At 35.9% G+C, this 15,574-nt stretch overlaps 1 protein-coding gene across 3 annotated transcripts in view; it reads right to left on the bottom strand.

The window, feature by feature from the left end:
- KCNH5 (potassium voltage-gated channel subfamily H member 5) overlaps positions 1 to 15,574 on the bottom strand; it is a 275,201-nt gene that overhangs the window by 220,432 nt on the left and 39,195 nt on the right. For all 3 annotated transcript variants that reach the window (XM_011384653.2, XM_023527121.1, XM_011384646.2), the window contains 2 exons: positions 10,265 to 10,380; positions 3,889 to 4,281 (listed from right to left, as the gene is read on the bottom strand). In XM_011384653.2, the coding sequence (XP_011382955.1) occupies positions 3,889 to 4,281; positions 10,265 to 10,380 (509 nt within the window). The remainder of the gene's footprint in view (positions 1 to 3,888; positions 4,282 to 10,264; positions 10,381 to 15,574) is intronic.

Raw genomic sequence — 15,574 nt, 5'->3', positions numbered from 1 at the left:
ATTAAAAGAATGAGCAAGAGAACTAAACAGACACCTAAGGAGATAGTCAGATGGCAAATAAGCATATGAAAAGATGTCCAACCTTATATATTATTAGGGAATTGTAAATTGAAACAAGATATCACTACATATCTCTTAGAATGGCCCAAATCCAAAACACTGACATCAAATGCTGGTGAGGATGTGGATCAACAGGAATTCTCATTCACTGTTGGTGGAATGCAAATGGTACATCTACTTTGAAAGACAGTTTGATGATTTCTTATGAAACTGAACATATTCTTAACAGCAATTGTGCTTCTTGGTATTTACCCAAACAAGCTGATAACTATGGCCACACAAAAATCTATAAGCATAAATGTCTATAGCAGCTTATTCATAGTTGCCAAAACTTGAAAGCAATCAAGATATCCTTCAGAAGGTGAATGGATAAACTGTGGTACATCCAGACAATGGAATATCACTCAGTACTAAAAAGAACTGAGCTATCGGGCATGAAAAGACATAAAGGAACCTTAAATGCATAATACTAAGTAAAAGAAGCCTATCTGAAAAGGCTACATATTGTATGATTCCAACTATATGACATTCTGGTCCCCTAAGTGTGATGTCAAGTCAGGGTTACATGTGTTAGAATTTAACCAAGATAAATGCCTGGGAGGAGGAAGGAAGGAAGAAGGAGCTTTCAGACGACAATGCAATTCTGGCACCTGTCAAGAGGGAAGGAAGGATTGAGTAGGAAGAGCCTCAGACTAGTTAGGTAATGGGGAGTCCCAGAGTAAAAGTTGCTCAATAGAGTTATGCATTGAGCAGGAATAGACAAACTATAATATTACCACCATTCATAGTCACTGGGTAACGCTTAGCCTTGGAGAATTATGGCTTCAGTGTGCGAACCACAGCAAATCAGATAACACAGCAACTGTTAGTCAACTGTGTTTAGTGGTGTGTTGGTAAATGATTAACAACTGGTTCTACAGAGTTTTTTAAAAGCCTTTCTTCGAAGCATTTTCAATTTTCTGGGTACAGAAAATTGAAAATGCTGCTAACAATCGGCTTTCCCAAAACAGGAGCTGGTTCCAGAAAACACTAACTATGCTCCATGCAGCAGGTTTTCATACAGGGAGATCCAAGCAGTGCACCTTCTTAGCCACTGTACTCACCAATCTAATTTGTTAACAAAGATTTGATCTTAACAGTGTGATAACTGAAAAGAGTATGTCAGTATAGTTTGTAGGTTTACTGTGCATTTTCCTTAATGTGGATGAAGCTAAGGACCTTTTAATATATTTTTATATTATGCTAAATATATTTATTATAATGTAATATATTTAATGTATTTTTCTATGACTTGAGCTAATCTTTTGATTATTTTTATTGAAATTCTTATGCCTATGTCCTAAATAACTGAAATCTTAACTTATTACTCTTAATATATTAATCCATTTAGTAAGTGAAATATGGATACTGCTTATTATCACATTATATCATTAGCATTTTCAAAATTAACTCTTCTCAACTCTTTCTGGCAGGTAAATAGGAAAGAAATAAATGTACTTTTATAAGCTTGATGTAGGTAAAATTTAAAATTAGAAAACAAATTACCATGATTCCTTTTTTCCCATAATTTTTAAAGCAAAAATTACATGTATGGCATCAAAATATAAAGGCTACATGTAACTTTCAGACAAAAAATGTTTTTTTAAATATCATTAAAGTCGACTGAAATTTTATAGGGAAAAAAGTTAGTGAAGAAAATTTTCGATCTTTCTCCAACACACATAGAATAACAACAGCAGTAACAACGGTGGAGAGTTTTCCATCTGAACGGTCTGTGAGAACAGAGTAGACTCTTTAGGGAAATTAAGTTTATAGTATTATCATCATGAACACAATTTAGTAATGGACATATTCTATATTGACTCATTTCTATGTTATTAGTTGAAATTATGGGCTGTATCCTATTAGCTTAGTGCAGCAAATTGAAAATCATCCACTATTAAGTTAAAGGCTAAGAAACTCTAGATGGAGTGGTCTTTTAAGATATTGTGCATGTTTTGAGTATTTTGTTGTGCAGATAACACTGAATTAGCAGAACCTTGAATTAAACCAGACATCTAAATTCATCCAATATGGTCTCTAACCACAAATGCACTTAGACAAAATTTATAAGCAAAGCTATAAAAAAAGAAACCAAAAAAGGCAAAAATTCAAGAATTGCTCTTCTATAAATGTTTCCCTATCTTTATGTTAACTCAAGCACTGCTACCATATGTATCTGGAGAGAGGAGTCCAGAGATATATGGATACACTGAGAGTTTTTTGTTTATATTTGTTTTTGCTTTTTTATGGGACCTTGTTGCTCAATTGCTTTGGGACTTCGAATTTCAAGTATTTGTGAAAATTGGTAAAAGTTCATCAAGTATAATAGGAACATTATAATTTTCCCCCAATTCCATCTTCTACCATTTTTAGGTGATTTTTAGGTTTTTCTTTTTCCACAAAATTCATAGTAAAGCATTTTTTAAACATAAAATTATATGAAGAAAAAGGTAAAATTCATAATGGAAAACACTCCACATTATTTATCTACATATTATTATCTTCTAAAGGGGGTAACATAGTTAATTCTTTTAGTACCATTATGAAAATTAACTCACATAAGTGATGTGATTTTTAAAAGCTGATAGTATGTACAAATATAGTATAACATATAGTAAATACAAATAAGTATATATACATATATGTACATATGCGTTTGAAAGGGACACATTTGCTTATAATCTCTCTCATCACCTTGTACTGCAGCATCAAAACTTTTTCTTTATACTATTAGTCCTTTAGAAATCATATCATCAAAGTAAACAAAAATAGACTGTATAATAGTATGTGAACTTAACATAAACTTCACATTATATATAATGATACTATTAAATGTGTTAATACAGCACACAAAATGACCAGTTCTCTTTAACTTTTAGTGTTTAGCATATTTGTTTTGATTGTACATGTGAGAGCTGTGAGAACAGCTCTGCAAAAATACTTTGCAAGTTACCATAGTGATTGAATTGCAGTACTTTATGATGTCTTTCCCCTGGGTCTCAATTCAGTTGCATGTTTTTTTCAATCACAATCCAATAGGTGACATTTAAATTGACCTATTTTTAAAAAAAAATTTGTATACCCACATACATAACTTTACATAAACACATAATTTGGTAACATTACACTTTTAAAGTAAAAATGTTACATGTTTAAAGTAAAATCTTTTTCTCTTTCTCTTTTTGGTGGGTTCCCACATCCCTTTTCTCTTCTTCTTCCATACCCATCCCAGTAAACTAGGTTAACAAATGGTATGTCGCCTTTCATTTTTTCCCTTCATTTCGTACAATTATATACAGATCTATATATGCATATCAAGAATAAAGCAGAATTTCACGAAAATCCTTCCAAATTAATTGATATTCAGTAGTTCCTATGTATTTTTAATGGCTACTTAATAGTCTATGTTGTGATGCATGATTTTAAAATGTTACAGTTTCCAAAGAAAATACATCTACTCCATTATCTTTCAATCAATTATCTAGTTTGTAAACTGTATTCAACTCCAAAAGGGCTGCTTTTCTTCTGCTCCACATCCTCCAACCACGATCTCCAACCACAGCCATTTTCCTAGTAATTAGTATTTCAACCAGAAATCAAGAACAAAAAAGCAAGTAAAAATTAATTTAAGGTAATCAACTATGATAATTTATAGCAAGTGTTTAGTTGTGTAAAGGTTGAAAGTGGTGGCTAAAAAGAAGTTTGAATTATCTATAAATTCTTTTTACCATAATTTTCTCAAAACATCATCCACAATACTCAAAAAGGAAAAAAAAAGAAACTTACCTCATCCACATTTTCAAAGGCATTGATGATGTCATAAGGTAAACAAGACAATAAATCGATCACAAACCAAGTTTTCAGATAGTTCATCCTTATCAGCTTGGGGTCAGAAATGACCTCTCCACCAGGTCCCACGAAGGTCGTGTGAAAATTTAAAACAATGTCAACCAGAAAAATAACGTCCACTACACTGTCCAACACCAACCAGGCTATGTTGTTCTGCTTCGTTTTGAAGGAAACATTATAAGGAACCATAATGGCGGTGTAGAAGGTAAGAATTAAAATCACCCAATCCCAAGTAGTTTTAAAAGCACAATAGTGTAAAATAATATGTGGTGGCGTCTTTGGCGCTTCTTGTTTATACTGAGGAAGGATATCTGATCCCAGCTGAAGAACCTAAAAGAGAGACAATGCATATGTAACTAACGTGGACATCTCTGCACAATTAGTACTGAATTCAAACTTACTGGCAGTCAAACCACAGCCTGTTTTATCATGACACCTGGTTTCAAGGCGAGTGATGCCCTAGATTTTCACCTCTCTCTTCTCCAGAATTGTACCAAAGTTTGTTCAAAGGAAGTCACTCCAAGTCCAATCCCTCTACAAAAATTGATCTATTTGCTATTCCATCTGGTGTTCCCTCCAGTTGAATCAACAATTTTCAAATGTTGATTCTCAAACTGGCTCCTATACACTGAGGACAAGAAGGGACCAAAGAAAGAGGCAGATCACTACAGATTGGTATGTGGTGGTTTCAATAAGCAAGGGAACTTAAAAGGGAACTTAGAAGACTTGTCTTGGACAACTATGAGAGGAGTAGATCTCCTCACCAGTCCATCGGAATCTTAAAAGTTTATATGGAGGCCTTAACTGGGTGCAGACATGTATGCTATCCTGATGGTCTTAACAACACAGCTCTCTCAAGGCTACATCCTTGAAAATGTCTCCTACCGTGGGAAGGATGAATAGAGCATACATTCCAAGGATAGAGGAAGAGGTGAGGAGCCTCTGATTGCCCAGGTCCAGACCAAGGGTCAACTGGTGGTCATTTCCTCTTGATGACCTCCTCCAAATCAGTGCTGACCCACAGCACTGCTAAACATCCACTTCTGGGAATGCCTTCTGCAGACTCACTTGGCAAGCCTGCCTCGAATCCCACATCTCTTACTGATGGTGCAACAGTTATTTGGGTGACTCACCATTACCCATTCTTTATACATCTTTAGCACCTCAGGGAGCTGATTCTGATGGTCTCGCTGAACCCCAGGGCCCCACTGTTAGTGATCTTGCTGTTCAGTGGGACTCAGCAAGGGCCCTAATGACCAGCACAGAAATATCAAGGTTGTAAATGTTATAGCCTTGTTTCTTTTCTCCCCTTAATTAGAGTTTATAGAGTATTATGTTTCCTATCAGATGCGTATTCCCTTTAGGGAAAAAAAAAAAAAGCTAAATACTCAGGTTTGCTTCTACATACCTTTTTGACAAATGGAAAATTTTAGTGCAAGGTTATACAAACCTTGACTACTCTGGCTACGTCTGCCTTAAGAGACAAAGAGAAAAAGCAGACGACAGAGCAAGAGTAAAGGTCTGGGCAGCCCTTGGCACAGGTAACAAACGCAGGACTTAGCACTGCCTTCCAGAACTTGGAACCTGGAAATTGTGAAAAGAAGCTGAAGGAGCAGGTGAGAGAGCCTCTGTTCCATGCCATCGATGATGCTAAGGCTGAGTAAACCTATGTTTGAAGGAGTTTGCAAATGGGACTTCGATAAATAATGTTTTCAGCAGTTTTGCCATCTTATGCATCAATTATTCAGTGTATCTAGGACTAATGGGACCCAGGAGGTAAGAGTCAAAAAGTTCAAATCATAAAATCATAATGCACTAAACATTTGAATGTAAGAATATATAAACAAAAATGCCTGTTAGCATGTAATTCATATGCCACAAAGTGAAACAAATATATCAGCTTTTCTGAAACATGGGAGAGAGTTATCCTGAAAAGTTTCTCTCATACATAGAATTTACATAACTGAAAATTAAGTATTTAGTACCCATTATTACTATATTTTGAAATGTGAAAAACATCACTGGTATACTCTTTAGTTGTCTATTATAATTATTGTTTCAAGGTTGGGAGTTATGAGAACTATTTATATTTTTTTAGGTATTTACTCTCTTTATCAGTGCCCTAGCCATATTTTTCCATAAGGTCTTAAATTACTTAGCAGCAAATTATCCTACCAAGAATGTAAGCTTCATGTTGAGATTGGAGTGTTACACATATAGCATCATACATAATCAAGGCTTGCTTTCACTTTTTGACAACTGATCTATCCATTCCAATTTCACTCTGTTAAACATGAAAATTTCCTTCATATTCAGCATTAATACTTTCCCATCTATATTTACAGTCTATAGTTTGAGCCCAAGGAAATCAGACTTAGAAAATAAACTCATTGCCAAGGTGCATTATGACTCTCAGAGACCCTAGGCATTTTTGCCTTCCTGAATCCTTTCCTCCGTAAAAATAAAATAAAATAAAAATTATATTTTACAAGTGCATTGTCATAAAAATAAAAATATTACAAATTCAACTTTTTACCTAAAAGTTCATTTCTTCCTTCTACTATTAATAGAAATTCAAGTATCCTGTGGACCCCTATAAGTTTTGCGGGCCTCCTATACACTGTGTTAATAGACAAAACCACCCTGCTCGGTACCCTGGAATAATGTAAGATGTCTCCTCTAGAGATAGAATGGGATCACTCTTGAGTTCAGTGTTTCTTAAGTCTGGCTACAAACTAGAATTATCTGAAGAAGTTAAAAAAAAAAAAGTATACTCATACCTAAACCCCACCCCAGAAAATAATAAAATTCATCTTGTGTGGGTTCTCAGAGAATTTCTATATTCAAAATCTTTTCAGGTGATTATAATGTACACTCCAAGGAAAAACCCTTGTCCTATATTTCTTTAGACATTCAGAATCCAATTCTTCAGACAGTGACTTGCATATATAAAGCGATCCAAAAATACAAGAGGAAAAGGAGGAGGAACGGGAAGAGGAGAGAGAGGAGAATGGCAACAACAGAAGAAGGGACTCATGCTTAAGCTTTGATCTTTCTCACATGCAGAATACTATTTTAATCTTAGCTCCCTCACTGGGCTCTTTTATAAAGCAGTAGATAACAACCTCATTTTTGTTATTTCATTTGTACTTTCATAGGCAGTAAGCCTTAGGTGGAAGGGGTAGGATGAAATAACAGTTTCTAATGTATCTGGGGGCCAATAAAGACACATTCTCTCTCTCTGAATATCTGAGAGCACTGAATCTAATGGAGTTAGGACCATGGACTTGACCATGGTGCACATGTTTATCTCCACCCAGCATAAAAGTGAGAAGCTGAAACCAATCAGCAAGATATCAGTACATATGGAAAACTGGTGAATTGCCTATGGAGAGACCAGGATCTTTGAAACTGGGGATCAGCTCCAAATTTAGGGATCCCAGTGGACCTGAGATAAAATTTATATTTCTCAGAAAAAGTAAAAGAGCCTAAAATTCAACGGCAAATCCAAATACTTGATTTGAGCCCACTGGACTCTGAGCACAATCGGAAAAACGATATTCTTGTGCTATGCTGATGCTGCTTCTAGGTCAGCTAAAATCACATGCAGACTAAATCTACTGGAAACCTTATTTCTGCGTGTTCTTTGAAATCAGCCTAAGACCTTACAGAAAGCAGTTTTGTGTCTGAATCAGGTGGTGAATTAGGGATGACTGATAAGAAACTAATGGTAATCAAAAAAAGGGCAAAGAAAAAAAATTTAGATGGGGAGAAATAGGAATGAAAGTTCCTCAAAAATAAAAGTAAAAATGATAAGCTGTCAAGGAAAAGAAACTTTCTACATACTTGATGTAGAGGGAAAAAACCAATTATGAGTGACTTGGGGTGTTAAGGTAGAAAATGTTCCACTTTATGGTCCCTTTCCTCTTGTTCACGCCCAATTGTGTTAACAAAGAAAAGGAAAGCTCTGAATAGGGTGTAGTTAAGCTCAGGGGGAAATATGACTATAAAAGTCAGCGGTCATAGAAATGAGCTCTTACACTATAGCTCAGGGGTCACCAGCCCCTGGGCCGCAAACTGGTACCAGTCCATGGCCTGTTAGGAACTGGGCCATGTGGCAAGGAGGTGAGCAGCAGGCGAGCGAGGGAAGCTCCATCTGTATTTGCAGCCACTCCGCAGCGCTAGCATCACCGCCTCAGCTCCACCTCAGATCATCAGACATTAGATTCTCATAGGAGCACCAGTCCCTGGTGCCAAAAAGGTGGGGGATGCTGCTTTAGTTTGATTTGTAGAAAGAAACAGACAATTCAAGGCAGAAAAGAAAGTCGCTTCCAAATCAAGTAATACTTGATAATAAGCATTACTGAAAAAGGAAATTGTGTCCAATTGTCTGCTTTAAATCTTTTGCATATCTTTAAAAACATTGTTATTATTATTATTAGTTAATATTTAGTTACGCTGGTGTCTTATTTAGGCTTTTAAAAACATGTCGGCACATCAAAGTATTAATATCTCCTGAAGCTAACAGGGCTATTTAGAAAGCAATTCAAGTCCCTCTGTTAGCTATGACCCAAGAAAAACTTCAGAACCCTCTAAATTCAGGAAGCGCTTTATTTTCTAACCCTCTCCAAACCAAACTAAGATCTGCAACTAGTTAAGAAAGTTACTTTGAAGCACTTCAACTCACTTTTCCCCAGCAAAGCAAACTGATGAACACATTTAATTTGACCTTTCCCTTCCTTGGTAATTCACCTCACAATACTTTGTGAGTGTTCACTAAGTGCTCGGCATAGTTTGTACCTCGACTAGCTTTTATGGCATCTTTCAAATCAGTAAGACAAATGATGATTACAGAAGACCCATGAACAGCAAGGTTTCTGGCAGCCTCTGAGTTCTGTCCTCATTCCTTTTCTCTCCAGATTCAGTGCACTGACTGATAACATCGTCTGGTCCTATGGCTTTAACAGCCATATTTGCGAAGATGATACCAAGGCCTGCAACTCGCACCCAGGTATCCTTCTGGGACCAGACCCTTCGATCCCATTGTCTTTTAGGCATTTCCACTAGGATTTCCTGTCAGGTACTTCAAACTTAATATGTCCAAAACTGGACGTGTTATCATTGCCTGCAAACTTCTCTTTCTCCTCTATGTTGGCCACTCTATGAACCCATAACACTCACTATTTACATAGTTGTCCATGCCAAAAACAGAGTTGTCCTTGACTCATCCCTTTATTTCACACTCAATTCGGAATCTATCAGCAAATGTGTTGACTCTAATCTTGCTGTGTCTGCAATCTGCCCACTTCGACTACCTCTTCTCTTGCTTAAGGCCATGATCATCCTAGTTGGATTACTACTAGAACCTCTTAACTGGTTTCCCTAACTACCCATTCAATACAGAGTCACTAGGTCAAGCAGGGGTTCTTAATCATTTTTGTGCCATGGATCTCTTTTGGCAATCTGGTCGAAATCTATGGACTCCTTCTAAGAATAATGTTTTTAAATTAATTCAGTAAAAACATCGAATTACAAAGGAAACCATTGGGACCAAGCTCCCTTTAAGAGGTTTTCCTGATGCACGCATGTGATCACGTTATTCCCTGACACACAAGACACCGACCACCACTGTTTCACTATACGCCAACCACTTCAACTTTTCCTTTCCTACCCGACTTCACTCACATTGAAGTCACACTCAAAGTCACCGTACCATCTCATCTCTGAGCCTTTGCATATGCTGGCCTCTCTGGTAGAAATAACTTTCATCTCATTTCTACCTGCCTCTTATATTTTTTTCTTCAAGATTCACTCAGCTCAGGTTTCACCTCACTTGGTAGTCTTCCCCAGAACTCTAAGTTTGGGTAAATGTGCCTGGCACTGTTCCCACTGCACCCTGTCATAATAATTATCACATTCTGTTATTGATTTCCTCTGGATTTTTAGCTCTTTGATGATAGAGCCCATTGCTCATTCATCTTTACATCCTTTGCAGAGTACCAAGCACAGTGCAAACCCTCAATATGTGTGTGTTGCTTACATAAATGGATGAGAGTGAACTCCCTATCTCATTTGGTCAAAGGAAACCTCACACAGTACAGGCATCACCTAGGATGTCATGAACTACTTTCCAATTTCAAAAGAAGAAGGAAATAAAAAGAATTATTTGAAATTTCTATAATTCTACTACGGAAAATAAATTATCAGATAAGGATTTACAAAATAATGGCCAGAAATATCTATATTGAATCATCTGGGGGGAAAAATGGATCACCACCATCAACTTGAAAAGTGAAGTGAGTCTCACACTTACTTCAGCTAATCTTGAATGTTTGTGGACCACCTCTGTTTTATTCATTGGTGTGAGCTGCTGCAAAACACTTCGACTATTTGTCAAAGCCCGTGTCAATCTGGCAAATTTTGTCCAACCTTAAAAACAAGGGAAGAAAGTCTCAGTTTTTCACACATAATGAATATGGAATCCAACATTCTTGCTAATATTCAAATGATCTCAGAAACAGCATAACAACCAGAACTAATTAAAAGTATGAATCTAAAGCATTTATTTCTACATAGACATCTTACATTTCAAGTGTGGCTATAAAATAATGAGTAATTTTTATGTGTGACCTTTCTGTTTTGTTCAAATATATTATGTAGTCCCAGTAGTCAATGTAGCTAGCTATCCACAAAATTCTGGGCACCTCCTTGCATTGTGTAGGTTTGATTTTGCTTTGTTAGATAAAAGTGGTAAGGATGTTTCTGGATGACATTAACTATGTTGGCAACAGATATATTAAACGTTTCCTGGTGATCACTTCTCTTTCTTACATTAGTTGAGTATTAGAATTGCACTGAATTTTTTAAAAAACTTCCAAGTCAGTCTTATACTTACTGAAATTTCATATTTCTAAGACAGGTGATGTTGCATCCCTTAGTACACTGAGTGTTGGATTAAAAGACTAGCCTATTTTCATTCCCTGTGTGAAATAAGATTCATCCAGAATGCATTTTGAAAAAAAAAATAGAGATATATTGAAGGAATAAGTTCAATGACACATAGAAGAATACAAACCATCAAATGGCATGTGTTCTCTCATTTCCTACATGTAGGGCTTTCTTGTAGTTCTCAGTTCTCAACAGTTAGAATTTTTCTCAAGACCCCTATACTGCCCCTTCTCTCATAAATTTCAGCAGATTACCTTGTCAGATACATTATTAAAGAAATAAAAGCTATAAGAAACACAATAGCCTTCAATTTCCCTTCTGTTCCCTTGACATCCACACCCACCCACATGACACTGATTCTTGCCTATATCGCTATTATCTCAGGGAATTAGGCATTTGCTCTTTTCTGATGTCCTGTTCATGGACATTTAAGTGGTTTGTAGATTTTTCACATTAACAAGGCCACAGTGAATTTGCTTAGGCCCATATCTCTGTGTTTGGGGACACATCTAGAATTGCCCGTTATTTAAAAAATTAGTTCATTTGATCTGTCACCAACCCCCACCATGCAGACAAACTTTGAAAAAGTTGAGCAGCCACACTGTCTATGTCAGAGAAAAAAACACATCAGCAGTTCTAACTTATCCCAGAGATACATTTACTGATCTCACCTTTACAGAGAGCTAACTGGTGTGACTGATTATTCAGCACAGTTTGCTGATGTTACTTAAATGTGGTCGATATGGGGTAATGTGAACAGATGGATGAATATGAAGAGCCTAATACTTGCTCTATACGTTGTTCATGGTATTATGAGAACATTTGTTCTCCTAAAAGCTCAGAATGCCAACTCCTTCTTAATAAAACATTAGTTTAGCTCTATTGGGTTGCAATTAACCTCTTTGTCATGGACTGCTTAATCTTAAAAATAAAAGGAAGTCACAAAAGCAGTTAAATCAATCTACTAGACTGTAATACAAGATTCTAATCCATAAGAAAAAAAGCTTAGGTAAACAGTATACTCTTGGCCAAAGAGACTACATAGTATAATTACTCATATTTCATCTGTTGTTTCCTCTCTAAAGAAAACTATTGGCTTCCCACAGAGGATGGTTGCTATTTTTGCTGTTAGCTTCATTCTACAGCAATTTTTTGTCTCAATTATTGGCACAAAGATGCCATAACTATTTGGCACAGGATATTTCACACTGTAAGTGTCTTGGCAGTTTTGGAATCTGTCTGAAAAAAAAAACTGTACAATATAAATGGGCAGAAATTTGGGCCACCTCTTTTAGAACACACGTGGATAATCAACGGAATGGATTTCCTGGCTGTCATTTTTCCCTTTAGTATTATTATAAATAATGTACCGGGTACCATTGACTAATTATCTGAGCAACAGTTCCAAAACCTCCATACCAGGAACAAACAATAACAACAACACTCTGCCTTGAATTATCATCAGTAAATTCTGATCAGAACAGCACAATTCCATCACAACCAGGGTATTCTCAACCTCCACTTCATTTTTTTTAGGCGGGGGCGGGGGAGGGCGGGAAGGAGAGCATGGAAAAATGTAGGGAGAATGGAGAGCACCATCAAGCCCCAACAATAAGCTTCCATTTGAAAGGACGAGGCAGCTCAGTGCAACAGAGAAAACGAGACTGAAAATCAGTCAGACTTCACGTTTCGGGCTCTTCAACAGTAACATGGAGATAATAACACTAATTTTCAGAATTATAGGAATGAGCAACAAAGAATATAAAGTACCTGACACATATTAACTACTTCATCAAAACTGGTTTCTTTCCTCTTCATTGGTTTTTGCTACCATGCATCATGGTATAAATCAAAGGTATTATTGACATCATTCAGCACCATTAATTTTTAAAGGCAAAAATCCATCTCGAATGAAGTTTTGGTGATCCTAGGATTCATTTTGAGGAAGATCTGCACTCATATTGCTTGGCTGTTATCGCATTATAGTTGCTCTCCAGATACGATTTAGAAATAAAATTCAGAATTAGCCACTTTACTCAAGTCTTTCAACCATATGTCTGAGTTTCACAGTAAAAATACCAATAGAAATAGAAGATTGATGTCAATTCCAACCGATTTTGGCAAATCCTCAAAGGACGTGAGCCCTTGTTCCAATCACTGGCCCCTTTTCACATTAAGAAGGTAAAATGTCTTTGCTCTGGAATTGAAAGTGACATTCTGGCTTGCCAGTTTGTGGATTCACTTTGCCAGACTGTTCTGCATCTTAAAACACTATTCCCTATACCTAGGCAGCACTTTTATTTCCTAAGTATTTTTCAAAATCTTGCAAACACCTTAAAATACTTTCTCACAACCATCCTCAACTCCTTGATCCTTCTGATCCTTCTCCCTGATCTTTGAGCTCCCTGATTCTTTTCATCTTACCTAACCAAATTCCAACTCTTCACCTACATCTACATCTATACACCTCTGACTAAACATGGGTGGTAAAACAAATAATCATGCTCATAGGTACTAGTAAAACTCATGACTACTGGCCTCAAGCAGACTTTAGTGTTACGCTCAGAAAATCTGCTGAATTTCTCTTCTCCATTCGCTTCTCCATTCTCTTAGGTTACCATTTCATACCTACTCCTCTCTCCTCCCATCTTCAACACTTCCTCTCCTCCTTCACCATCTTTACTCTCAGTTGATAACCATGATTCCTATATTACTGAGAAAATAAAAGCAATCAGAAAAAAATTTCCACTTTATACTTATTTGTTTGTCTGTCCTTCATATTAGGATGTGAGAGAAGGAACTTTGTATCTGTAGGACCAAGAACACTGCCTGTACCACCATACTGTATGTTCGATCCACAGTTTTGGTTGAAAAAATGGATTAAATACACAAGGAGAACAAAATAATCCTAGAAGAGTCATGAAAAGGCTCGTTTAAGTAATTCTTGTTAAGTAACCCAAGGCAGAATGAAAAGTAAATCTACTTTCTCTAAGTCTAAGGCTTTAAACCCAAATCATTTTGATATTATTGTGTTATCACAAAATTTCATCTGCTATTTCCCAAGTTTCATGGTCCCCTTTACTCACTTTAAAAAATTTAAAGATACATTTTTTGCCAAGGTACCAAAATGTACTCTCATATACTGCTAGCTTCATAGCAATAATAGGATGATAACTTAATGGCATAAATATTTTATTTCTATTGAATTTTTCACATCAAATTTACAACTCACATAAATAATAGACAGTAGCTGATACACATCATTCAATAGTTACATAGTACAATACTCTTCCAGGAATCTGTTATGAACTTGAAAGGTGTGGAGGTGTCTCAATATAAAAGATTTTAAATAAGATCTTCCTCTACATATTCTGGCATTAGAAAAAGAGAGTTTAATGCTTTTCACAATGGGGTCTGATTTTCCCTATAAATTCTAATTTACATGTCTATCAAGCACATAGTTCAAAATCAAGTGGTCTAAGTATTCTGGAGTTTATTCAAACATCACTTTTTTTTTTTTTTATAAGAATAGATTGTACATTTAAGAGATTTTGCCTGGCAAAGAACTCTGTGATTCTGATGTGAGGATGCAGAGATAGAGGTGAAGGCAGATAAATAGAGAGGTTTTAATTTGAGAAATAAAAGTCAACCCTTAACATTAGCACTCTTTCCCCGACCTCATGTAAATGCTTTTAACTTTCTTTTTCTATAAATAGGCTACATAGTTACAGATACTACCACTAATGTTCAGTGGGTCAAAACTGTAATCTTCCTGGCCAACTTTAGCTGTGTCCTGAAATCACTTAAAGTAAATGAGAGAAAATATTCACCAAATAAATATAAATATAAATAATATACATATACATATACACATACACATACACATATACATATACATATTTTTAAAGAAAAGACTGAGACATAAAAGCCTTTTACCCAGTCTGGCTCCCATTCATGTGTGAAGGCAAGAATATATTAGGTCACAAATCATATACTAATCATTTGTCTTTTATTTTAAAATACATCACTTAAAGATATCATCAGCTGTTAATTGTAGGTTTTTCACAGATGTTGTTTATCAATTTGAGGAAGTTCCCCTCTACTCCTCCTGCACTAAGAGTTTTTATCACGAATGGGTGTTGGGTTTTGTCAATGCTTCTATGCAAACTGATATGATCATAGTATGTTTCTTCCTCAGCCTGTTGATATGGTGAATTACAATGACTGATTTTTAAATTTTGAACCAGCTTTACATATGTGGAATAAATCCCACTTGGTCATTGTGAATAATTCTTTTAAAACACTGCTAGATTCTATTTTTGTGGAAGATTTTTATATTCATGAGAAATACAGGTTTGTAATTTTCCTTTCTTACAAAATCTTTGTCTGGTTTTAGTCTCAGGGTAGTGTTGGCCTCAAAGGATGGGAAGAGTTCTCTCTATTTCTGTTTTCTGGAAGGGAGTGAATTTGCCAATGAAACCATCTGTACCTAGTGTTTTCTTGTTTGGGAAGTTTATTAATTAATTCAATTTATTTAAGAGCTATTGGATGATTCAGGTTATCTATTTTCTCTAGTGTGAATTCTGGTAGTTTGTGTTTTTAAGGAATTGACACACTTTAACTAAGTTATCTGTTCGGTGGCTATAGAGCTATTCAAAGTATTCCTTTACAATGC

The sequence above is a fragment of the Pteropus vampyrus genome, unplaced genomic scaffold, assembly GCF_000151845.1.
Source record: "Pteropus vampyrus isolate Shadow unplaced genomic scaffold, Pvam_2.0 Scaffold15, whole genome shotgun sequence".
Lineage (NCBI taxonomy): Eukaryota > Metazoa > Chordata > Mammalia > Chiroptera > Pteropodidae > Pteropus > Pteropus vampyrus.
Note: the sequence above shows the minus strand (reverse complement) of the source record. Positions and strands in the feature narration are given on the sequence as shown.